Consider the following 22,971-nt stretch of genomic DNA (forward strand, 5'->3'; position numbering starts at 1 on the left):
CCGGTCTTGCCCACCTTTGTGAGCCGGTCACCCACTGCAGGACCTCCTGTGAGCAGGTGCTCGGCACATGATGATGTGCTAAAGGCGGTTTGGTGCTGGGGCCGGGCAGTTGCACAAGCCAGCATCCCTGCCCCCAGGACTCATGCCCGCCCCTCTCCAGAGCTCAGTGTGGGCATCAGGACGTCGCCGCCGGCAAGGACTTGGCCAGCCCCGCAGCCCTGCTGCTCAGCGCGGGGATGCTGCTGGCCACGCCAGGCGGAGTGAGGCTCCCTGGATGTCTGGGTTACCCCGACTCAGGGGTAGCTGCCCTTCTCCAAAGCCAGGGGATGTAGCCGCCTGCCCGGGCCTTGGCTGGCTGAGTAGATATTCCAGACCCAGCTTAGCTAAGCCCTTCGTCTGGTTCCTGGGAGGGCAGGACCTCTGGAGAGTTTGGCCTCTGGGACTGAGCAGGCCAGGAGCTTCTCTTCCCACCGTCATCGTCATCGCTCCCACTGCAGAGGAGGAGAGAGAAGAGGTGGGGGCCCCTGGTGAGCCGGTGGTGCCGATGGGCAGAAGGGAGGTGCTCCGGGTTAAAGATGTGGACTGAAACCCTAGAACGAAAGAGGAGCGCTTATTGGGGCACAGGACATTCCTCCCTGCCCCTGTCCCCACCTTCTCCCACCCCAGTGGCTGCAGCTCTCAGTCACCAAGGTTGTTCTCAAATCAAATGTCAGAGAAAGCATGGGATGCTAGAGAGGCCGTGAGGAGAGAGGAACAGACCGAGGGGGTGTGGGAGAGACAGAGGCAGGGAGACAGGAGTTTGGACGCCCTTTGCGCAGCTGCAGTGGAAGCTCAGAGGCCACCTCAGGCCTTCTTACCCACCTGCCCTTTTGCTCTCGTGGGTATGCCCCCACCCCCCACTGGTGAGTAAGGGCATGGAGGCAGCATGGAGGCATTGTGTTGGGGGCGGGGCACATCCGGAGGGAGCAGAGGGTCACTCGGGTTCCCTCCCTCTCAGGTTGTGCCAGGCTGGTCCTGATGCACGATTTTACAGGAGAGGGGACATAGGCAGAGGTGCAGGGGGAGAGGGAAGGAGGGGCCATGCACAGGAAACCAGGGCGGCAGCAGGGAAGAAATTCTGAGAAGGTGGAGAAAGATTCTCAAGAAAATGACTCGGGGACTCCTGCTCTCCGGGAGGCAGAGGAAGGAGGGAGTGTGGGCGGCAGGGCAGAGGTTGACAGCTGAGTCAGGCAGGACGCGGCGCGATGGCAGCGAGGGGCCACCTGAGTCCATCTCTCCGAATGGCAGGCAGGGTGGGTTCGCTGCTGCCGAAGCAGGAAGGATAGAGGTGGGACTGCAGACAGACTGCCGGGGCGAGGGGGCACGGCGCGGCGGGGCGGGGGGGGGGGGGGGGGGGGGGAGAGGCGGGTCGCATTTGGAAGCAGAATCACAGCAGGGAGAGACCATTCATTCAGACCATTCATTCGGGAAGGCCATGGGTGAAACCTGATAAGAGGCACCAAGTGCTTTGTAAGCTGCAGAGCCCTGTGGCCATGACTGTGGTTGTTATCTAATTGTGATAGCCTTCAGCTAGATGCTGCTGAGCCCATCCAGTGCCTGGGAGGGGAGAGATGGCCACGGGGACCTGTCGCCTGGAGGGGCAAGTGACAAATATTATGCGTGCCACGGTTTGCAGCCACGGTTTGCATTTACACGGACCGACTCAGAAAAACATCTGGAAGTGTAAATGCACATCTGGGAGATGGGATTGTGGATGATTTGTGTCTTATTTTTGCTTCTCTGTGTCTTCTCTTTATGATTTTAAAAGCACATACAGTATTGATAGAGTGAAAAACAAGCAGTTTGCTTTAAAAAGGGGGAGCCTCCCTGTGCGGTGGTGGAGGTGCAGGGGGGGGTGAGGGCGGAGCCTGCAGCCTGGCTCTGCCCTCTCCACCTGGCTGGGTACCACGGAGTCTGACCCACATGCGTCGTCCGAGAACGTGTTTCCTCCATGTTCGGGGCTGAGCCGGAGTCGGCTGTTGTGGACTGAGGACTGCCAGCATGTTTTGTGTCTGGGGAAATAAACAACAGGCAGGAGGCAGAGAAAAGCAGACACTTCTCAGAGATTTCCTGGCAACTCTGCCCTCACCCTTCCCCCCCCCCAAAAAAAGCAGCCCTTCGTTTTCAGTGTCTTTGGGGCCATAAAAAGTGAGGGCATCCTCCCCTCCCGACCCTGAAGGATCAGCCTCTACCTAGAGTGGCTCTCACACACCCCTCATTCCTCAGTACCATGCCCCTTGCCTTTTCCATCCCCCCATCCTCTGCCCAGCTTTGCTTCCCAGTCTGAGTGTGGACCATCATACCCCAAAGGTCTCCCCACATTCTTCCCCACTGGGCCCTCACCCTCCTCTCTGTCCTAGAAATGCCCTCCGGGGCCCTGTGAGCCCCTCTCCCAGCGCTGCTCTTCCCCACCAGCTCAGAATACTATCCAATGTCAATAATTCCTTATGCTGGGAAAGGGCTTTCTAGTTCTAATGAGTGTGTGTGTGTGTGTGTGTGTGTGTGTGTGTGTGTGTTAAAATCCACTTTAGGAGAATGAGTCAGTGATCTGAGAGGCAAAATGACTTTCCTAGGATCACATAGCCAGTCCTTGGATGCCCAGCGCCTTCCACCACCTCCTGCCTCCATGGCTGAAAACAAGCTGAATTGTGCTCTCTTGTCCCTCGGTCCCTTCTCTCTCTCTCATCTGAAGTCTTTTTTCCCTCTCAGTAATCCCTCTAAAGGACAAATCTGCCTTACTCTTCCATGCCATAAGGAAGTATACCATGGTCACTGTTTTTGATGTGAACTTTCTTAGGAAATCTGTCTTGTGCCTGTTCATTTGATAAGAATGTCATCGTGTGCTATTATGCCAATATTCTGCTTTATTTCTATGTTTTTCATAAACGAAGGAAAGCATTTTCTTTAAAAACGTTAGGTGTTGCCCTAACCGGTTTTGCTCAGTGGATAGAGCATCGGCCTGCAGACTCAAGGGTCCCAGGTTCGATTCCGGTCAGGGGCATGTACCTTGGTTGCGGGCACATCCCCAGTGGGGAGTGTGCAAGAGGCAGCTGAATCAATGTTTCCCTCTCATCGATGTTTCTAACTCTCTATCCCTCTCCTTTCCTCTGTAAAAATTCAATAAAATGTATTAAAAATAAATAAATAAAAACGTAGGTGTTTTCTCTTATTAATTCTGTATCATATTTACGGCAGAGGAAAAACTGTTTTAACCAAAGTGTAAAATGGTTAGCAGTGGCAACTGATAGAGTCTGCTTAGAGTTTATAAAAAATCCATACCAAATAGACATTCACAAATAAAACGGGCACTTGGACAAACCCTTTGAAAGCAGACCTCGGGTTGTCACCTAGATCCTTTGCACAGATTTGGTTAAAATGCCAGATCTAGAAACATACTGCCAGGAAACCAGGAAGCCAAGTGCCCACAGAAAGGGGCGGTTCTCATACAGCTTTCCGCGGCTTCGGTAGGAGTGACGGATGCAAATACCGTCTGTGAAGCCTTAATCTAAGGCTTTCACGCGGCGACAGATTTCTTCTGTGAAGTCTGAGCACGTTGCGTTGCCTCCCAGATCTTTGGGCCTCACTTCAGTCAGCATCAGGGGTAGCTGAGGACTTGACCTCAAGCTCCTGACTGTCTACCCGAGGCCTCACCCCGTGCCCTCTCCTCCCCTCTGACCATGTGCCAGGCCCTCACAGTACCCTCTCCTCTAGCTCCATCCTAGCCTTACCAGCCTGGATTCCTAGTTTGGTACATGTTCATCCTCCCTCATCCTCTCCAGGGATGGATAAGGCCACTAAGTGTCCACTCACTAGTGACTCCTTTAGACAAGTGACCCAGCGGGGCTCTTACTCAGGGCAGGCAACCAGGAGAAGGCCCAGGTGCTCACACCTTCTGACACCTGGGCATAGACCAGGACGGTGAGGAGATGCCAGACACTGCCTCTCGGCCCCACAGAGAGGGGAGGAAACCAAAACCCACCTTCTCACTCCTGGGGCAGGCAGGGTCGGCCCCAGGGTGGTGCCTGGGAGCCTCCAGCAGGAAGGAAGGAGACCTTTGCTGTGGGGCCATGGCCCTGTACTGACATCTCCCTTGTTCCAACCCCCAACAGAAGGTTGGAGACAAAGGCAAACGACTTCTAGACCAGGAGGAGCTTCCACAGCACCCTTCACACGACTGCTCCCTGTCATCCCATCCAACACCCTCTACTGGCTGGACAGACTCAGGCTCATAAGAAGACATACATTTTGGCACCTAAGAAACTGGAAGTCCTTCAGTAGAAAAGGTAAGCAGACTTGAAAGCATATGAAAAACAAGTGCTTATAAGGAGTAAGTGTTTTTTCCATCCTTTTCCTCCTTGTTCTTATTAATATCAGTTATATAGATGTCAGATTTCCCCCAAAGGGCCCAGCTGCATGGTTCACTGGTTTGAGTGTTGACCTATGAACCAGGAGGTCATGGTTTGACTCCCGGTCAGGAGACATGCCTGGGTTGCAGGCTCGATCCCCAGTGGGGGGGCATGCAGGAGGCAGCCAATCAATGATTCTCATCATTGATGTTTCTTTCTCTCTCTCTCGCTCTCCTTTCCTCTCTAAAAATCAATAAAAATATTTTTAAAATTCCCCCAAAGGGAGCCATTATGAATTTGATTGAATGGAAAGGTTTCAGGAAGGATTATGAATCTTCTTGTTGAAAAATAAAGGCAAAAAATAAGATTACTTGTAGGTATCATTTATCTTTAGTAAAAAATAGCTCTTGGGATGTATTAAAGAAAGCTACAGACATCGCTTTGCCCTGACTTTCTTCAGTTCACTGTCTGCAAGGCAAGGGGATGAAGCGACTTTGTCCTTGTGGACTAAAGCGTACAGAACCATCACTGACATCAGTGAATGTCGTTACACTAGTACCGATGCCCACAGGGGACACAAATTCTCCTTCATCTGCCATCTTTAAGGTATATAATTGGTTATGCTTCAGAAAAATTTCTCTCAAGTTTTTCTTCCAAAGACCATGACGGTGAGAAGGGAGATTTGTGCATAATAGCATCTAAATGGTTTTTGCAAAAGTTAATTAGAATGATGAGATGCCCCTGGCTGGGCATCTAAGACCTGGTGCCCTGCCATCCAAGCTCCTTGGACCTGGAGGGGGCACAGTGTTATGGAGCTGACCTAAGAGCATGAAATCATGAAGGGTGTTTCTGGAATCTCTCTTTTAGCCTCTGCATTTCCCTTTATGCCTCTGTGGTAAGTGTCCATCCCTCCCTCCCCAGATCAACCTATTGTCTGTCTCCAGCTGTCTCTGGGAGAGGAGACCCTCCTCCCCTCCACACAACTTCCCTGTATTGTTGGGAAGTCCCTTCTGAAGTCTAACCCTCATCTCTCTTGCTACCTTGGTTAATCCCCTTCTTTCCTAGGACATGGCTGGCAATAGAGTTTGTATTCTAGCATCCCTTCATCCTTCTCCAAAAAGGTCTTGGCCAGCCACCACCTGCTCATCTTTGGAGATGGAGCACAGACAGAATTTTTCTGAAGCTCTCTTTCCTTCTGCATCCAATCCCTTCCTTAAACCCCTCCACATTCAGATGACCTGCGCTTCCTGGGCACGCAGGGTCCAGCACTGTGGAGGTTAGGGGGCATGGGTGGTGAGGAGAGGGCTGGAGCCCACTGCGGCCCTCCGGGCCTGTGCAAGTTCAGTGTGCATCTGTGTGCTCTGTGTGCGTCTCAGATCCCGAGTTTCTGTGTGGAGTATCTCCTCCCTTCTACCTGTTGGAGGCCTCTCTGAGACCCAAAACACAGAGGAGGGAACCATCTTTCCCCCCTAAGCTGTGGTTCTGCCAGCAACCATTAGGGGCCACTGTTGCTTCAGCTACCAATGACAAGTGGGTCAGGGCAGGGGTGGGGGACAGGCGGTCCTTAGTGGCCACCCTGACCCTGTCAGGGTAGTGGATATGAGTTATAATTGTTGTCATAGACTCATGCCCAGTCTCCTCGGGTCCTGCCTTAATGAGCTGTGGTTTGTGGGACAGCTGCTGGAGTGAGCGGATCTCTTCAGACTCCAGGTGTGTGGCAGGGAGTGGCAGCCTATGGCAGCGTGTGGCAGCAGGAGCTATAGCCCTGAGGATCTGGATGCAGGAAACGCTGGTACAGGATGCTAAAAAGTCCTGAGCTATGACCAACCCCTTCCGCTGCCTGCCCGCCTCTCCCCTCCCCCTCCACCCCTTCACCAAGGTCTTAAGTCATTCATCTGTGGTTCTTTCCCTTCAAATGCCCTGATGGCCCTGGCATAAGAGCTGGGAAATGAACTCCCCTGTGCTCCTTCAACCTGCCTCCAGGGCATCTCTGCTGGGGGAGGGGCGCCAGACACACAGACTCTGCTCTGATTTGTGTCTCCTGCCTCGCTGAGTGGCATTGAGCAGGGACTGGTGATGTCCTCAAGGCCCTCCCCCACCCCCTGTTCTGCCCACTTCAAACCATGTCTGCCCATGGAGACAGGAAGGGATGACTTCAAGATGAGGTGTCAGGACGGGTTGGTGAGGCTGGGAGGCCAGATGCAGGCTTCCCTGCTGGCTCAGCCACTTCTGCCGCCTGAGCTCAGACAATAGCAGGATGGTCCTGCTTCACTGCCATGGCAACTCTGGCTGCTCGGGTCCTCGGGAGGGTGTGTTTGACCGCAGTGTATTCATCCCGTATCCCTGCTTCAGGGTCACCACCTCAAGTCTCCAAGGAAGGAGGGAGGGAGGAAGCTCATCCAGCGTGAACCCCATAGAGATGAAGAGACAGTGGGATGCTGGGGACCAGGGTACAAACAGACATTGGCATTTATTGTGTCTTCCCCCGAGAGGGGTGGGGGAGGGGCAGGAGTGAGGGCAGGGAGGAAGCAAACCTCTTAAAGCCTTAATAATCGAAGGGTATGAGGGAGATTGAGGGGATGGGACTGCGAGGGGTGGGGTGATTCACTCCAAGGGACTTTCCTGGGGCAGAGGAAGGAGGAGCACCAAGCTTGGAAATCCCTGCGATGGCAAAGGAGAGGGGGAGTGAGGGCAGGCCTGAAGGCCAGGCTGAGAACCTCACCCTGGCGCCTGAGGCAGAGGGTAGGAGGTGGCACGCGGTGGTGAGAAGGCAGTTATGTGGACCGTCTTCCCCTGCAGCCCACACATGGACAGACGAGGGTCCAGGCCCATTCTGGTTGCTTATCTGGTTTCAAGTGTGCTGATGGCCCCAGATGTCCCCAAGGGACCTGTGGGCTGAGGGTGGGGTTCTCCCGACAACCCCTGTGGGGTGGACAGGCCCTCTCTTCTTGGTTTGAGTAGGGGCTCTTTGAGGGCCTGGTCTCCACTCCTGCTGGGACCTTGCTGAGTTCCTCAGGGAGAACTCGGTGAGTCTGCTCTGATCCGCCCCCAGCCTTTCCTGCCCCTGCTGTCGGCCCCACCCTTGGCCACCCCATGGCCCGGGGGTATGAAAGTCTGCACATCTCTCAGCCACAAAGGTCAGATCCCTTCCTCTCTGCCTGTGGGAGGCCAATCAGACAGGGAGGGGAGTGCCCCTCAGTGCCCTGGACCCCCATTTAGAGGGCTGCAGTCTGAGGAAACCCCTTTTGGGGGTGGTGGGGAGTCGGGCTCTGCATCGGTGGGCAGGAGGGAAGCCCGGGGCCCCCGGCGCTCTGGGCTGTAGTAGAAGGAAAGGAGGCGGAAGGAAGGCCGCAGCTCCTCCTGAATGCTGTCCAGGATGTGGGTGAAGGTTGGTCGCAGGCGTGGGTTCTGTTGCCAACAGCGGCTCATCAGCTCCTGCCTGGTGGGATGGGAGGGCAGCGTCAGAGGGTCTACATCCCCTGCGTCTTGGACTGAGAGGGTCAGTCAGGATGAGGGGGGGGGAGTCACAGGGGAGTAAATGGGCATCATGGTGGGGGTTTAGAATTGGGCTCAGAGCTGGGGGTCAGTGGAAGTAAAAGCGTTGGAGGAGGTAGACCAGGTCCCAGGACAGGGGACGGGGGTAGGCAGAGCATGGAGGTGGAAGGGGCCGGCTGGGTGACTCACAGCTGAAGGGGACAGCTCTCTAGCTCCTCCAGGACCCCACCATCCATGACAAACTTGAGCACCTGCTCATTGGACAGACCCTGGTAGGGCTGTTCAGCCAGGGTCACGATCTCCCAGAGCACCACGCCAAAGGACCTGGAGGACACAGAGCAGGGCTTGGACCCAGCACCCTTCATGAGGGATTGCACCCAGGCCTCTCCCCAGGCCCCACCCCCACATCCCCCGAGCCCTCTGCTCCAGCCAGGCCCCACCAGACATCCGAGTGGGTGGTAAAGATTCCGTCTTTGAGGGACTCGGGGGCCATCCAGCGCACAGGCAGCAGCCCCTTCCCGCCCTTGCGGTAGTAGTCTGTCTCATACACATCTCGAGTCATCCCGAAATCTGGAAAGCAAGCGGGGAGAGGGGGTGGAGCAGCAGAGCCTTAACCAGCTCCTGCCGCAGGAATGCCTCTCCCAATCTTCTCCACCGCCAGAGTCTCCAAGAATCCTGGGAAGTGGGGGCTCTAAGTGTATCAGAGACGCTCCCATTCAACCCTTCTGTACTTGGACAGGGAGACTGAGCCTCCGGGGTGAGGGGGAAGAGGGGGGACTATCAGGGATAGAGCTGTGGACCAGGCCTGGGTCCTTGGGTACCTAGCTTAGGAGGAGTCTCTCAATTCCGCAGATTGCCCCCACCTGCCTGGTGCCCTCCATACCCCCAATCTTGACGGTGAAGTCCTGGGACACCATGCAGTTTCGGGCTGCCAGGTCTCGGTGCACAAACTTTTTGGCGGCAAGGTAGGCCATGCCATCTGCGATCTCACCAGCCATCTGGATCATATCTCCCAGTGCTGGCCGCGGGAGCCCAGGGTTATTCTAGAGCCAAGAGAGGGGACGGGTGGCGAAGGAACCTAGAGGCAGGACTCCTCACCAAGGATTCCCCACCACAACGATGCCCGCGTTTCCTCTAACTCTCCAGCACATTGGCTCAGAGTCTTCTCCCAGTCCTCACCTCTGCCTCCGGCCGCAGAGATCGAAGATGGCTCTTGAGGTCCCCACGAGTCATTAACTCCATGATGACCAGAGTTGGCTGGCCCTGAGACACCACGCCCAGGAGACGTACCTGAGATGAACAAAGAGCCTAGCTGCAGGTCCCCTCAGCTCTCCTGGACCCCTCTGGCCAGAACCTTGGCCTGCTATGGCCACACTCTGACCCCGACACCAAACCTGACCCTAACCCCAACCATACGCATAACTCTAATCCTGGCCTAACAATGACCCTGACTCTAAACCATGACCTTGATGATGTCTGACTATCATTCTAGTGTTTACAATTGGCCCAACTCTGACCTTGATCCCAATCATGATCCCAATAATGATCTGGACATTCAATATTGACCCCAACCATGACTTACCTCAGCCCTAGCCATGATTCTATCATGACCCTACCATGACCCTGGTTTGACTCTAACCCCAACCATGACCTTTACCCCGATTAGGTTCCTAACTACAATCCCAACCCTGACCTTAATGGTACCCTGACCTCATCCCTGACACTACCCCTCCCACCTAATTGTGACCCTGACAATGCCACTGAGCCTCCCTTACCACATGGTGACACTTGAATGCCTTCATGACAGAGGCTTCCTTGAGGAACTCAATGCGTTCTCGTGGGCTGGCCAGCTCATTCACCGTCTTCAGGGCCACAGGTGTGGTCTCCTCTCCAGCCTCCAGTCCTTGTGCCAGCCCCTCATATACCATCCCGAAGAAGCCCTGGCCCAGTTCCCGAATTATGGAGATCTGCTCCCGAGGCACCTCCCACTCATCGGGGATGTACACTGAGAGGAGGTGGGGGTCACAAGGCAAGGATACCGCTGTCTGCCGCTCCGCCTCCGAAGGGCTCGGGTCCCAAGGCTGCCTGCTCCCAAAAGGTCTCCTGCAAGTTTGCCTCTCCACCCCTCCTGTCTCTTTCCCACACCACCACCTGTCCCCTCACCCCGGACCTACCATCAGAAGCACTGAAGTACTCTGGATTCACAGAGGCATAGAGGGTGCTGTTTCTGCAATGGAAGGTGAGGGGGTCAGGCTGGAAGGTCCTCAGGAAGGAAGGAGCAACATCAGAGGGCAAGGAAGAGGGACAGTGCAAGGAGGAGGGAAGTTCCTGAACACCCTCGGTCCTGATCAGGATGACCTTGGGGAGCTCTAAGCTGGTCTGGGTCTTCGTCCTTAGACCCAGGGAGTAGGGAGGACAGTGTAGAGGGCTCCTGTCTCCTCAGCTAATCCTTAGACCCCAGCTAATCAAAGCCCTGCCCCCATTTCCCTCTTTTATTCAGTCCCAGGAGGCCCCTGAACCAAGCATCTACTCCCTCCTGATTGCACTGACTTTACGCTGAGGGCTCATGGAGAGAAGGGGGCTGGGGACCGCTAGGACCTGTTCTTACCTCTTCTTGCTGTAAAAGAAACCAAGGGCCGCAAGAATGATGAGCAGCATGAGTCCCACGGGGGTGACAGTGAGAAGGTGCAGCCCCCCGGAGTCTTCCTCCTCTGGTGGTCAGTCAGTGGACAGGAGCAGAGGGTGGGGTCAAAGGTGGAGAAGTCAGAGGGGAGAGGACACTTCTCTTTCCGTAATGGAAGATGAGGATGGGGCGAGGATGGGATGGGGGCCCTGTGGTTTCCACAATGGATGTGGCTAGGGACCTGGGGGTCGCTGTTTGGGAGTACAGGTCTGGGACAGAGGCTGCGTCTACCTGAGCCAGGGATGTAGAAAGCGACACTTTCTGTCCACGAGCCGTTGCCAGCCAGTGAGGTTGCCCGCACTCTGGCAGAGTAGTTTCCAGGGGGCAGCAGGGCCAGGTGGACGCCCCCAAACTTGGCATATCGCAGGCGGGACACACACAGCACTGTGGCCTCCTGAGGGCAACACAGAAAGCTGGCTGGGAGAAGGATGGGGGCACAGATTGGAGCTGGCTTAGGGGGTCTTCTGGGGTACCTACCTCTCCCGAGCGGCGGTACTTGATTTCGTACTTGAGGATCAGTCCATTGGGGTCCGATGGCTCAAGCCAGCGCAGGAGGACACTGCTCTTGCTGGCCGCCTCCCAGGCCACCTTCCCTGGGATACCATCAGCCTCTCCTGCGGGAGAGGCATCAGGGGCCCAGCCACAAGGACAGTCAGTGCCTCATGAGGATGTTTCTGTCCATAACGGACCACATATATGATGGTGGTCCCATAAGATTATAATGGAGCTGGGAAAGTCCTATTGCCTAGTCCTAAGGTCATAGCACAGAGCATTACTCACATTTTTGTGGGGATGCTGGTGTAAACCAACCTACTTTGCTGCCAGTGTATAAAAGTATAGCACATACAACTATGTATAGTACATAATAGGTGGTGATAATAAACATTATGTTACTGGTTTTGTATTTATTATAATAAACTGTCTGTCATTACATTATTATTATTTTTTAATCCTCACACGAGGATATGCTTTTATTGATTTGAGAGAGAGAGAGAGAGAGTGTGAGAGAGAAACATGGCTAGGTTGCCTCCTGTTATCACCCCAAAGGAGATTGAACCCTCAGCCTAGGTATGTGCTCTGGTCAGGAATCAAACCTGCAAACTTTTTGGTGTATGGGAACGACGCTCCCATCAACTGAGCCACCCAGCCAGGGCTGTCGTTATTTTAGAGGGTACTCTTTCTGCTCATAAAAAATGTTTGCTGTAAAATAATATGCAGTGTTATGGCTGCTGCATCTTGCGTGTTTACTGTGCTTCTTGATTGCATTGTTTTTTCTTGTGCTTGATTTAATTCGTGTTGTTTTGTGTCGTTACATGCTGTGCAGGCTTGTAACCTAGGAGCAATCGGCTATACCGTACAGCCTAGGTGTGCGGTAGGCTGTACGGTATAGGCTGTGTGAGAGCCCTCTATGATGTTCACACAACGCCTAACCACTCATTTCTCAGAACATATGCCCGTTGTTAAGCAGTGAATGACTTCTCACCTCCAAATACAAGCTCAAGGGGGCTAAGCTGGGAGGTTTGAGGAAACTCTAGGATTGTGGGGACTGGGAGGAGGAGGAAAGCAAGGCCCTGGGGTTAGCTGGAGCTCAAACCCGCTAGTTGGAGCACTGACTGGAGCGGGTGCTTGGGGCGGGTGGTGGGTGGAGAAGGTGGGGTGGGTCACTCACTGTGGGGCATGGTGCGCGCAAAGACGAAGGTGGCGGCGCTGCAGCCCACAGCGTGCGCCGCGTGGTTGCAGGCATGGATGTCGATCCGGTACTCGGTGAAGTGGCGCAGGCCGCTCAACACTGCTCGCTCTCGGGGCACTTTGTCCTCCCGGATCTCGAAATCTGAGCTGTTCCCCCCGAGTCGGAGGGCCCCGGAGGCTCGGCGGTGCCTCCCGGAGTCCCTAGGGAGGGCGAGAGTCAGAGCCAGGTCCCCGCCCCCGGCCACCCCCCTCAGCCTTGGCCCCGCCCCTGCTCACCTTTGAGGGCTCTTATTGATGGACGTCACCTTCCAAGGGGACCTGGGGAGACCGGGGAGGGCCCTGTCACGGCTGCCGGGAACTGCCCCTCTACAGGGGTGCACCGCTTCTAAACCCACCCACAGCCAGGCCCCGCCAGCACACCCCACCCTCAGCAAGACGCGCCCCTCCGGGCCCCGCCCTTAGCCCCGCCCCGCCCGGCCGCAGCGCACTTGGGGATGGTGATGGCGTTGTGCAGGAAGTTTTCAAACTTCTTCTGGAACGAGGCCTCTTGCGCCTCCAGTGGCGGCAAGACCTGCCCCGGAGGTGGGTGTTGGCAAGGGCAACAGCCGGGCTCCATCTCCGCCTCGAGTTCCCCGTCTTCCCGGTCGAAGCGCGGGTCGCTGTTGCTGGTGGGCAGCCGCAGGCCTGGCGCGTCGGCGGGAGGGAAGCCGTTAGACGGGCAGCGCCCGCGGCCGGTGCCCCAGCCCCCCTTGCTCACACCTCCTCCCTGCGCACCGCGGTGGCAGTAGTCATTGAGGTAGAGGTCGCTGTCCTCTGCCAGACGCTGCCACAACACCAGGTAGTAGGTGATGTTCCCATTCCGCTGGGTCGGTGGCTTCCAGCGCACCAGCAGGTGGGAGGAGGAGTTGGACGTGGAGATGACGTCTTGGGGAACGGTGGGCGCTGGGGGTGTGAGTCGGGCACAAGCATTTTGTTCCTCCCTCGTCCCCAAAGGCCCTTGATTTGGCTCAGTTATTCCCCCTGCACTCTTCCACCCACAGCCTCCCTAGGACCTGGGAGAATGCCCCTTATTATTATTATTATTTTTTTATCCTCACCCGAGGATGTTTTTCCCTATTGATTTTTAAAGAGAGTGGAAGGGAATGAGGGAAGGAGGGCGGGAGGGAAGAGAGAGGAGAGAGAGGTTTGTTGTTCCGCTTATTTATGCATTTATTACTTGTAGGTACCCTGGCTGGGGATCAAACTCACAGTATGGGTGTATCTGAGGACACTCTAACCGACTGAACTGCCTGGCCAGAGCCTGCCCCCTCTTCCTTCTAGGACTCAAGCATCTGGCCTCCCAGCCTCTATGGGCCAGCTGTTCAGTGACTCAGCATCTCTATTTCTGGTGCCTGGGTTCCCCCATCCTCACTAGGACCCAGGCATCCAGCTCCCACTCCCTCCAAAGGCCTACCTGCGGGCAGGGTTCGGAGGTAGATGATGGGGCTCTGGGCTCCTTGGTGGGGGCTGTCCTCAGCAGTGGTCAGCGTGATGGCCCGCACAAACACTGCATACTGTGTCCAGGGCTTGAGGGGGGCCAAGGTCACCCCTGGCTCCTGGTTGCGGCTTAGGGGCAGCTCCACATCTAGCAGGTTCCAGCTCTGGGTCCCACAGGCATCTGGACCTATGTGCTCCGTGGCATTCTGGAATGGGCTGAACACCCCACCCCCAATTTCTAGCAGCCCTCTCCTCTCTGAATCACCCCAAGATTGCTATTGTCATTCTTCAAATATGCATCCAGAAGCAGATGTGCATCCACCCTTTGGGGCAGGTGCCTTGTGGCACTGAGTGGGTCTGCTCAGAGCTGACTGAGGCAGGACCCACAGTATAGTGTGTGAGGGGCACGGCCACATCCGCATGTGCAGCTTCCTGAAGGACCTCTGCGATACTCTGCCCCTTGAGTATAGGTGTGCAGATTGTCAGCTGCACAAGCTGAGGGTGACATTTGCATTGCAATCCATGTTAGTGCTCCTCACAGTATGGTTCAGGGACCAGAAGGTGAAGTATTACCTGGGAGCTAGCTAGAAATGCAGATTCATGGGCTCTATCCAGGACTAACTGAGTCAGAATCTGTGGGGGTGGGGCCCAGGGATCTGTATTTAACACACCCTACAGCTCCCCATGCTAGAGACCTTCACCTAGCACTGAGGCCTAGGGGAGCTTTGGCCATCTGAGCAGGCCTCCCACATCGACTTCCCTCCCTACCTCCCAGGCCAGGCCCTGCGCTCAGTGAGCAACGAAGACCTCTCAATTTTAATTCCCAGGGACTGCTCCTAAGCCAGGTGGCTCCCACCTCCTCTCTACCATAGAGGGGAGTACGCCTCACCCCTGCCCTCCCAGCCTGCCATCCCAAATCCGTCTCTCTCCTGTAAGGATTCCTGTTTCTGAGTCCTAGCCATGCTTCTGGAGAAGTCCTTCCTGTGGCCTAAGCCCTGTCCCTCCTGCTTTGGTCTGTGCTCTCTCTCCGAAGCAAGAGCAGCCTGTCCTCGCCTGTCCCTGCTCCCTTCCTTCCTTCGTCAGGCTTTAATGAAATGCTGAACAAGCTGCATATAAAACTGGCCAAATTAGTGGCTGCTCCCCAAACCGCTGCTGGGGCAGGAGCATGTGGTCAGTACAGAATATTAGCATAGTGAATAGAAGTTTAATTATCCAAGCCTTCCCAGCGGGCGCCTCTCCCTGGCTCTCAGAAGTCCTGACTCCCCTCTGCATTTCACTGGGTGAGGTGAAAATCGCACACGGAGGGATGAAGGTGAGGGGAGAGGCCAGAGGTGGTGGACCCTACAGGGAGTGCGACTTAGGGTCCTGGCTTCCTGACTCCCCACAGCGCTGCCTTGGCCTGCCTTCTCTGGCCTTCAGTCTGGATGATTCCGCTCCTGTTCCGCCCCGCCCCTATGGTCCCTGCCCTGGCCCCGCCCCATGGTCCCTGCCCTGGCCCCGCCCCGGTTGGCCCCGCCCCTATGGTCCCTGCCCTGGCCCCGCCCCATGGTTCCTGCCCTGGCCCCGCCCCTATCGGCCCTGCCCTGGCCCCGCCCCTGCCCCGGCTGGCCCCGCCCCTATGGGCCCTGCCCTGGCCTCGCCCCCACCCCGATTGGCCCCGCCCCCGGTTGGCCCCGCCCCCGGCTGGCCCCGCCCGGCCCTGGCCCAGCAGGGTACTCACGACTCCTTGTAGTACACGATGAAACTGAGTAGGTCTCGGGCCTCCAGCGGCTCGTAGCGCTCCCAGCGCAGTGAGATGCGGTCGGTCTCGGTCACGTTGGACACGAAGCGCAGGGTGCGAGTCTGGCCTGGGTGGGGCGAGTGGCGAACACCTGCTCTCAACCGCCTGCTTCCAAGCCCCGACCTGGACCCCGCGGCATGCCACCCCCAACGCCGCTCCTGAAGACAAGTTATCACACCGTCCGCTCCAAGCGCCCCTTCCCACCCGGCTGAACGGCTGGGTGTTTCTTGGGGCCGTGCGCTCCCCCTCGGGGTTGGGGTTGGGGCCTCACAGGCGGCGCGGTCTCCGTTGGTCCGGGGGTTGATCTCCGCCTTGTTTTGCCGTCCCCGCGTGCCGGTCACCTGCTCCAAGTGGTAAATGTGCTCCAAGCAGAGGCGTGGGTTGAAAGCGAAGTAGATCTTGCCCACGGGAATGGTGAGCCCCGCAGCCACCCAGGACCCCAGTTGCTGGAGGTTCTGGTTGTCCAGCACGTACAGAGTGTAGTTCCTGGGGGCCGGAGGGGACCTTGTTCCAAACGGGAGATGGGGGCAGGGCTGGGGAGGAGGTGCTATGGGCTCTTCTTGGGCGGGTAGGGAAGGTGTGATAGAGGGAGCTGGTCAGAGGCTTGCTTCTGACCCCTTACCCATCCACCATGGCATCCCCCCGGATTAGTTTGAGGTTCTTGAAAAAGCCCAGGGACACGAGGGCAAAGGAGTGCTTGATTTTGAGGAAGCCAGTGATGGTCTCCACCAGCCCCAGGCTGTGCTGCAGCTCCTGCTCCAGGTTGTCTGGGGAGAGGGAGGACAGGGCTGGAGCAGGGGCAGGGAAGGTGGTGGGTCCCCCAGGGGAGGGGGCTAAGCGGGATGCAGGGAAGGGGGGTCCTCAGCCTGGGACCCAGGGTAATGGGAAGTGGTGCTTTACGGGGCCTCTGTAAGGGGCGTGGCAGGGAGGAAGGGCGTGGCCAAGAGAGAGGTATGGCCCCCGGGGAAGGTACTAACAGCCCTGGCGAAGGTTGAGGATGAGACTCCCCTCCACGTGGGTGCAGCCCGCCAGATCTTGTGCCACCTGGACCGAGTCGATAGTCTTGGTGCCCACCTTGCACTCTTTGGGGCACAGCCCCTCACACTTGTGGCAGAATATGCTGGCAGGGGCAAGCAGAGGGTGTGGCATGAGCCCTGGACCAGTGTGGACCTTCGTGATAGTCCAGGGGTGACCCCCACCCGCCCTACACTCACCTACTGCCATTACGGGTGAAGCCTGGAGGGCACTGGGCCAGGCAACTGCCCTGGTGGATACCAAAGGTGGAGGCGAGGCTGGGCACCGAGCGCAGGCTGGCACAGAGCTCGGCTGTGACACAGCGCCACGACTCGTGCTGGTAGGTGCCTGGAGGGCAGGCCTGGTGGCAGGCGCCCTGGAAGTAGAAGTGGCGGCAGGCAACGCAGGCGCTGGGGTCATCCGGCTGGCTGCAGCCCCCCAGGCACTCGATGTGGCAGCACTCACCCCCAGGGGTGCAGGCCAGCCCATGGGGACAGGGGCACACTGTGGGCAGAGTGCTGTGTGAGACTGTATCCGGCCTCCTTGGTCCTGGCCCCACCCCCTCCTTCTGGGTAACCCCCAAATCACTCCCATTCAGATACCACTGGCTGCCGACTTCCTCAGGCAGGGGCTCCTGAGGACAAGGACCGTGGCCCCCCTCCGTGGCTCCCCACCTCCCACAGTGCCTAGTCAGGGGTGTCAGAACTCGGCACAGAGCAGTGACCTTGTCCATCAGGGTTGCCGCTCCCCCGCCTGCTGTCCTGTCTAGGCCTGGTGCCCAGATGGTCGCTGGGCATGGCGCCAGGGGGAAACAGCCAGCTTCTCCCGAGTGGCTTGGCCCAGGGCAAGGTGGGCCTGGGAGTGTGTGGAAGAAGGGGCCACCACTGGTCATGTCCCCCAGGCCCCTGTCCATACCTCCTCCCTCTTCAGCTCTCTGCCCGGGGCGGGAGGCAGCCCCCAGCAAAAGTGGGTGGTTTGGGGGCTGGGGAAGCGACGGCCTGGGAACTCTGCACGGGGGCAGCTGCATGTCTGCGGGAGCGTGCATGTGGCGGGGGTCAGCCAGGGCATGTTGACACTGTACACGCGAGAGGCCATGAGAGAGGACGTGCAGCAGCTGTGTTTACAGCCAACAGGGAGGCTGCAGGGAGGTGGGGCTGGGAGGATACAGTAGGGATCCGGTTACCCTTCTGCCCTGATGCTGAGGGTGAGGGAAGCTGACCTCCACAAACTGTTGGAAAGAGCCCCAGTTTGGGGGACCCCAGCTCTGCTCCCAGACTCTACAAGATCCGCCTCCCCTCCCCTAGAACTTTCACTTCCTCCTCCCCCCACCATCCCCTCCTTATCCGACTCCCCGCTTTCTCCTCTCCCTTCCTTTTGTTTCCTCTCCATGCACTTTACTTCTAAAGAAGTTCCCACCTCACATATTTGTCCTCATCTGTCCTGTCCTTCATCTGCCACCTCCTCCTTTCTCCCACCCAGCTCCCAACCTCCCCCACAATACTACCAGCCCCCCCCCCCCGGGCCACCTGTGCTGCGGTCCCTTTTCTTAGGACCAGAACTGCTACCACAGCCTCGGTGGTTTACAGAATAGCTCATTCCTCGTAACAACGCCACCATCCTTTTACAGATAAGGAAAGTGGGGCACAGATAGGCGAAAAGAACATAGCCTGTAAGTAGTAGAGCTGAGATTTGAACCCGGGCCATCTGGCTTTGTACTTAACCACTGCCCTAAACTGCCTTGTGTGCTGCTGTCTTGCATCCATTCACGCCTACCCTTCCCCCCATGCCCACCTTGTACCTGCCCTTGACTTTCTCCATTACTACCTGATGCCATCTAGTGCCTACATCTGGACTACCTTGTGCTACATCAGTTATTTCACTTTCCTAAGCTTTAGTTTCCTCGTCTGCAAAACCACAGTACCTGCCTCGTAGGATGACCGAGGACTGAAATGAACAGTGGCTGCCAAGTACTGACCCACACCGCCCTGCGGCCACCCTCCGACCCTGCCTTCCCCGTGCCGTGCCCCGCGTTGTGCTCTGTGCCAGTGCCCACCTCTCTGGCAGTGGCTGGAGGTCCAGCACCTGTAGTCTGTGTGCCCACTGAAGGTGGTCCTGGCACAGGGCTCGCCAGTGGCGCCCAGCACGCCAGGACACACATCGGCGCACTCCGCGCCCAGCTTGTTGCCCACGATGTGGTTGGCGCCGGGGGAAGGCTGCAGCAGGCCCCAGTCAATGGTGGAGAGGTGGCAGAGCTCCTGGTTTTTCTCCACGCGCACGGCTCCACGAAGCACGGCGCCCAGGGCCGGCAGCCCCACGTCCCGCAGGTGCGGCATCTCGAAGATGACCAGCGCGTAGCCCAGGAAGAGGCGGGCGCCGCGGATGACGGCCAGGTTGGGGAAGAGGTCGCGCAGGCTCTCCAGGCCGTAGACACGGAAGAGCAGCAAGTACTCGGTGACTTGAGTGAGGCGCGGGAAGCTGAGGCCACGGAAGTCCTCGCCCGTGGCCGTGAACATGAGCAGGATCTGCAGGTGGCCCTCCACCACGCTGCAGTTCTCCAGCCGCCGCAGCTCCGACACCTCCGAGCGGATGTCCAGGCTGGGGCACACTGCGGGCACAAGTGGCAGCCGTGGTCGGTACAGCGGGGGCCAAGCACTCCCTCCCACCCAGCCGCTCTGGAGGAGGGACGTCACACCGGGAGCGGGACATGGAGTGGGAGCCAGGTTCTGCTGGGGGTGTGGGGTGCCCTCCTCTCAGGGCCTCAGAGGCCTCCTGGGCAGCTTGAGGGGGCTCTCCCAGATGAGCAGAGGAGTCCCGCTGACCCACTTCCCCTTCTCCGTGGACTGCTGCTTCGTTCCTGCAGCAGACTCCAGATCTAAAGCCATCCCGACTCCTTTCCTTGCCTCAGCCCACACCCCAGGGGCTCTGTCCTTAACCGACATCCAGAGTCCAACCGCTGGTCGCCAGCTTTCCTGCTTTCTCCATCATCTTCTCCTGGATTTGCAGTAATAGCCTCCCAGACAGTCGCTCCACTTCCACCCTGTCCCCTCTTCGGTCTATTCTCCACTTTATAGCCAGAATGATCTTCTCAGAACAGAGGTTGGGTCACATTCCTTCACTGCTCAACACATCCCAGCGGCCCCCACATCACTGTGAAAAGCCACGGTCCTTACCACAAGTCCTCTGCAGCCTCACTGCCATCATCCCCTCTCTCTCTCCTGCAGCCACACCGACCACTTGCCTGTACCTCAAGCAAGCCAGCCAAACTTGTCCTGAGGTCTTTGCACGTTCTGTTCCCTTGGGCTAGAAACTCTTCTCTCTAAATGGCTCCCTCGGCCCCTTTAAGTCTTTGCTCAAATGTCACCTCTGACCATCCTATTTAAAATTGTGACACTCCCCATCCCCTTCCTATGATTCTTAACCCTGGCTAATATATAATTTATTAATTTTGTTTACTGTAAGCTCCAGAAAGCAGGGATCTCTGTCTAATCTTTGCTGTGTCCTTGGTGCCTAGTACAGTGCTTGGCACAAAATTGGCGCTCAACAAATATTGGATGAATGAATGAGTGAGTGAATTCTGTGACTCTGAGCTTCATACACTCTACTTCTCTCCCAGACCTAAAGGAGCTAGATGCCTGGTCCCTGCATTTGTTTACTTTCAAAGGGACATTCCATGGCTCGGCATTGCCAAAAGTTCAAGTTTAAATTCCTCAGCCTGACATTTGGGTGTTGAGAAACTGGTCCCACTAAAGCCTCAGAAGGGTTCCTCACCCCGCTAGTACCTTCAGCTCTTGTCCTGCAAGCCTCAGGTCTAGTCCCCTACCCCTTCCCTGACCCTTTGACCCCGAGTTCATAACTTTCCCTTCAGGCTCAGCAGCACTTAGTCCGGCACCCACACTAGACTACCCGGCGCATTGCCTCACATTGCTCTCTATATCTATGTCACCCCCTCCACGGAGGACATCTTTTGAGGGCAGGGCCCTTGTTAGTTGTCTCTGCATCCCCCATGGAACCCAATTCAGGGCTGGAACCACCGGGCACTCAGAAACCATGGGTTGAATTGATGGACACCTGGATCCCAAGTCCACTCCGTGAGGATCCGATACGTCTGGCTTCTCCAGGGTCCCAGTCCCACTTCCCTTTCTCTCCCCAAGGCACCTAGGACCATTCCCCTCAGTGGGCCACCTGGTCCCTGCTCTCACTTGCTCCCAAGCATGCTTTCCATGCTCCCTACTAGGGAAGATTCAAGTCTGAATTCTTCCACTTGCCATTCAAGTCCTGCTCACCTCTCCAGCCTCTACTCCCTGCCTTTCTCCCTAGCCCTCAGCCACATCACAGGGGTCACCCATAACAGGCCCACCCTCTGATGACTAAAAGTGGGGTGGACAGGAAAGGCTGGCTCCCTGGAGCTTACTCCACACCTTCTCCAGGGGTCACTAATGGTCCCTGTGCTTAGCTCTGCCCAGCGACTCTGTGAGTGTGTGTGAGCACATGCAGGTACACGCACATACACAAAGGAGAGGGAGAATGAGAAAACACTTCTGTCCCCTCCACACAAAGGCCAATCAGGCTCTTCGAGGCAGATGGGGGTTCTCTCTGTGCCCAATGCCACTTCCCATCATCCCCTCTGCCTCTCCAGGGCTCCCCTGATGGGAGTCATTTGGAAAAACAAATCTCCGACCTTCACAGTTTAACCCTCGCCTGCTTCCCCTGAGGGCATGGCCCTGTGCGGAGCTGCACTGGGAATGGGACATCTGGGTCCCCTGATCAAACACCAACCCCTCCATCCCCCCAGGGACGTGCTCCTGTCCTGACAACCATGATTCTGGCTGGCATTTTCTGTGCCCGGCCCTGGCGCCGCAGTGGAGGAGGGGAAGCGGTGCCGGGGAGGGACTATGCCTTGAAGAGAGTGCCTCTATGCCTCTTCAGGGACCCCCTATCCCAACCCATTTGCATCATTTTTGCCTGTGTAGGATGGGAAGACTCCCCCTGCCCCAGGAAGCCCCCAGTCTTAGGGCCTCAGGCAGGCACTGGGCACTGGATTTGCTGGATTCCTGAGCCCCCTGAGGCTGGGTTTGCCAAAGGGACATCTCTTAATCCTTCCCCTTTTGAATCTCCTATCCTCAGCTTTTTCCCTCTCCTGACCAATTCCCCAGCACCCCCATGAGGACCCTTTAGTCTACATGATCTGACCCACCCCCAAACCCTACACACGGGGATTGTCTGGCCTGGGGCGCCAATAGAAAGCAGCTCCCCCCTCCAGTGAAGGGGCCCTAAGTGGGGGATATGGGACAAAGCGCTGCAGGCAGGAGCACAGGACCCCGGGCTAGCTTTATCTCTTGATTTCCTGAGGCTTGGTCTCCTGTCTGCACAATGGGTTCAGTCGTTTAATTGCGCCTAGTTCTCGGCTGTCATTCCATTCTGCCCACTTCCCATTCTGGGGCTCTGGGAATGACCTCCGAGACTCTCCTCCCTCATTTTGATTCTCATTCGGGCTCTACTGGGACCACGATTTCACACGTGTGAACGGAGGGCATCTGTTCCTCTCTGTGCTTCAAGGTCCTTCCCACCTCCCAGGGGACCGAGAGGCCAACACCCCCATGCAGGGAACTGACTGCTCTTCCTTATGGGAAGTTCTTCTGAGAGCTGACCCCAGTCTTCACGATGCAGTAGCTGAATAGATACGTTCCAGCTGGAAGCTCAGTTGTTTGGCCTCCCAGCTGGCTGGGAGGAAGATGGGGCTCTAGGAGACAGTGCGGGGACTCACCCTTTAGTGTGTCCAGGCCAGATCCCAAGGACAGGAGGGTCACAAGCAGACATGCCACCCACGGCCACAGTCCGGGCACTGCCATTGCCCCAGTCCTGGCTCTCCAGATGGCTCTGGGCAGAAGGGTCTGACAGGACCTAAGGGACACAGAAACACAAGTTTGGGAGGCGAGGGGAAGGGTAGGGACCCAGCCACAGGGAACGCTACACGGTGATGGCAGGAGGAATGACAGCCAGCCACAGAGACACACACAGTGACAGGCAGCTAGGCACAGAGACTCAGCATGAAGCCAGAGAGAGGAGAGGAGAGGACAGAGAGGCAGACAGCAGGGGAAGAGACTCAGAGAGGCCCCATGGGGAGATGGGCACACAAGGTGCAGAGCAAAAGGGGTCCCAGAGGCCGACCAGTCCCCAGGGCGAGAGAAGCCCGAGGAGCTTGCAGGGCACGGAGAGCGGCGGGGGTCCAGGAGCGCGCGGAGCGTCTTTTCGGATCTCTAGGGGCGCGCTCCGCTCCCAAGTGCCCGCTGGCCGCCGCCGCGCCGCGCAGGCAGGGGCTCCCGCGCTCCCCGCCCCCAGTCCAAAGGGATTGGTTTGTCGGTGTCGGGTCTCTCCGCCCCTCCCGCCAAGCCAAAATATTTAGCCTGACAACTGAGGGGATGGGATGGGGGACAGGTCTGTTGGGGAAA

The 22,971-nt window shown here is 57.2% G+C and overlaps 1 protein-coding gene and 1 long non-coding RNA gene across 2 annotated transcripts; one reads left to right on the top strand and one right to left on the bottom strand.

Annotated features, from left to right (window-relative positions):
* Positions 1-6,836: 6,836 nt before the first annotated feature.
* INSRR (insulin receptor related receptor) lies at positions 6,837-22,371 on the bottom strand. Its single transcript, XM_008155626.3, has 22 exons — positions 22,287-22,371; positions 18,576-19,127; positions 16,723-17,026; positions 16,486-16,628; positions 16,131-16,275; positions 15,780-15,994; positions 15,449-15,575; positions 13,706-13,944; positions 13,027-13,194; positions 12,741-12,936; positions 12,529-12,570; positions 12,233-12,453; positions 11,041-11,177; positions 10,795-10,957; positions 10,489-10,591; positions 10,055-10,107; positions 9,656-9,885; positions 9,060-9,170; positions 8,764-8,923; positions 8,321-8,450; positions 8,070-8,204; positions 6,837-7,824 (listed from the first exon to the last, which is right to left on the bottom strand). Exons 1-22 carry the CDS (start codon positions 22,369-22,371, stop codon positions 7,581-7,583), a joined length of 3,903 nt encoding a protein of 1,300 aa, XP_008153848.2. The 3' UTR covers positions 6,837-7,580.
* Positions 12,780-14,828, top strand: LOC129147976 (uncharacterized). Its single transcript, XR_008555188.1, has 3 exons — positions 12,780-12,834; positions 13,475-13,724; positions 14,504-14,828. It is a non-coding gene; the product is annotated as an uncharacterized LOC129147976 (long non-coding RNA).
* Positions 22,372-22,971: the final 600 nt, after the last annotated feature.

This window comes from Eptesicus fuscus, chromosome 22, assembly GCF_027574615.1.
Source record: "Eptesicus fuscus isolate TK198812 chromosome 22, DD_ASM_mEF_20220401, whole genome shotgun sequence".
NCBI lineage: Eukaryota > Metazoa > Chordata > Mammalia > Chiroptera > Vespertilionidae > Eptesicus > Eptesicus fuscus.

Excerpts from the sequence above, each read along its gene's own strand:
- INSRR (XM_008155626.3), bottom strand. The coding sequence starts at position 22,371 with ATGGCAGTGCCCGGACTGTGGCCGTGGGTGGCATGTCTGCTTGTGACC. Across the intron at positions 16,629-16,722 it reads TTCACCCGTAATGGCAGTAG|CATATTCTGCCACAAGTGTG; the intron begins GTGAGTGTAGGG and ends TGCCCCTGCCAG. Across the intron at positions 10,958-11,040 it reads AGTACCGCCGCTCGGGAGAG|GAGGCCACAGTGCTGTGTGT; the intron begins GTAGGTACCCCA and ends TGTTGCCCTCAG.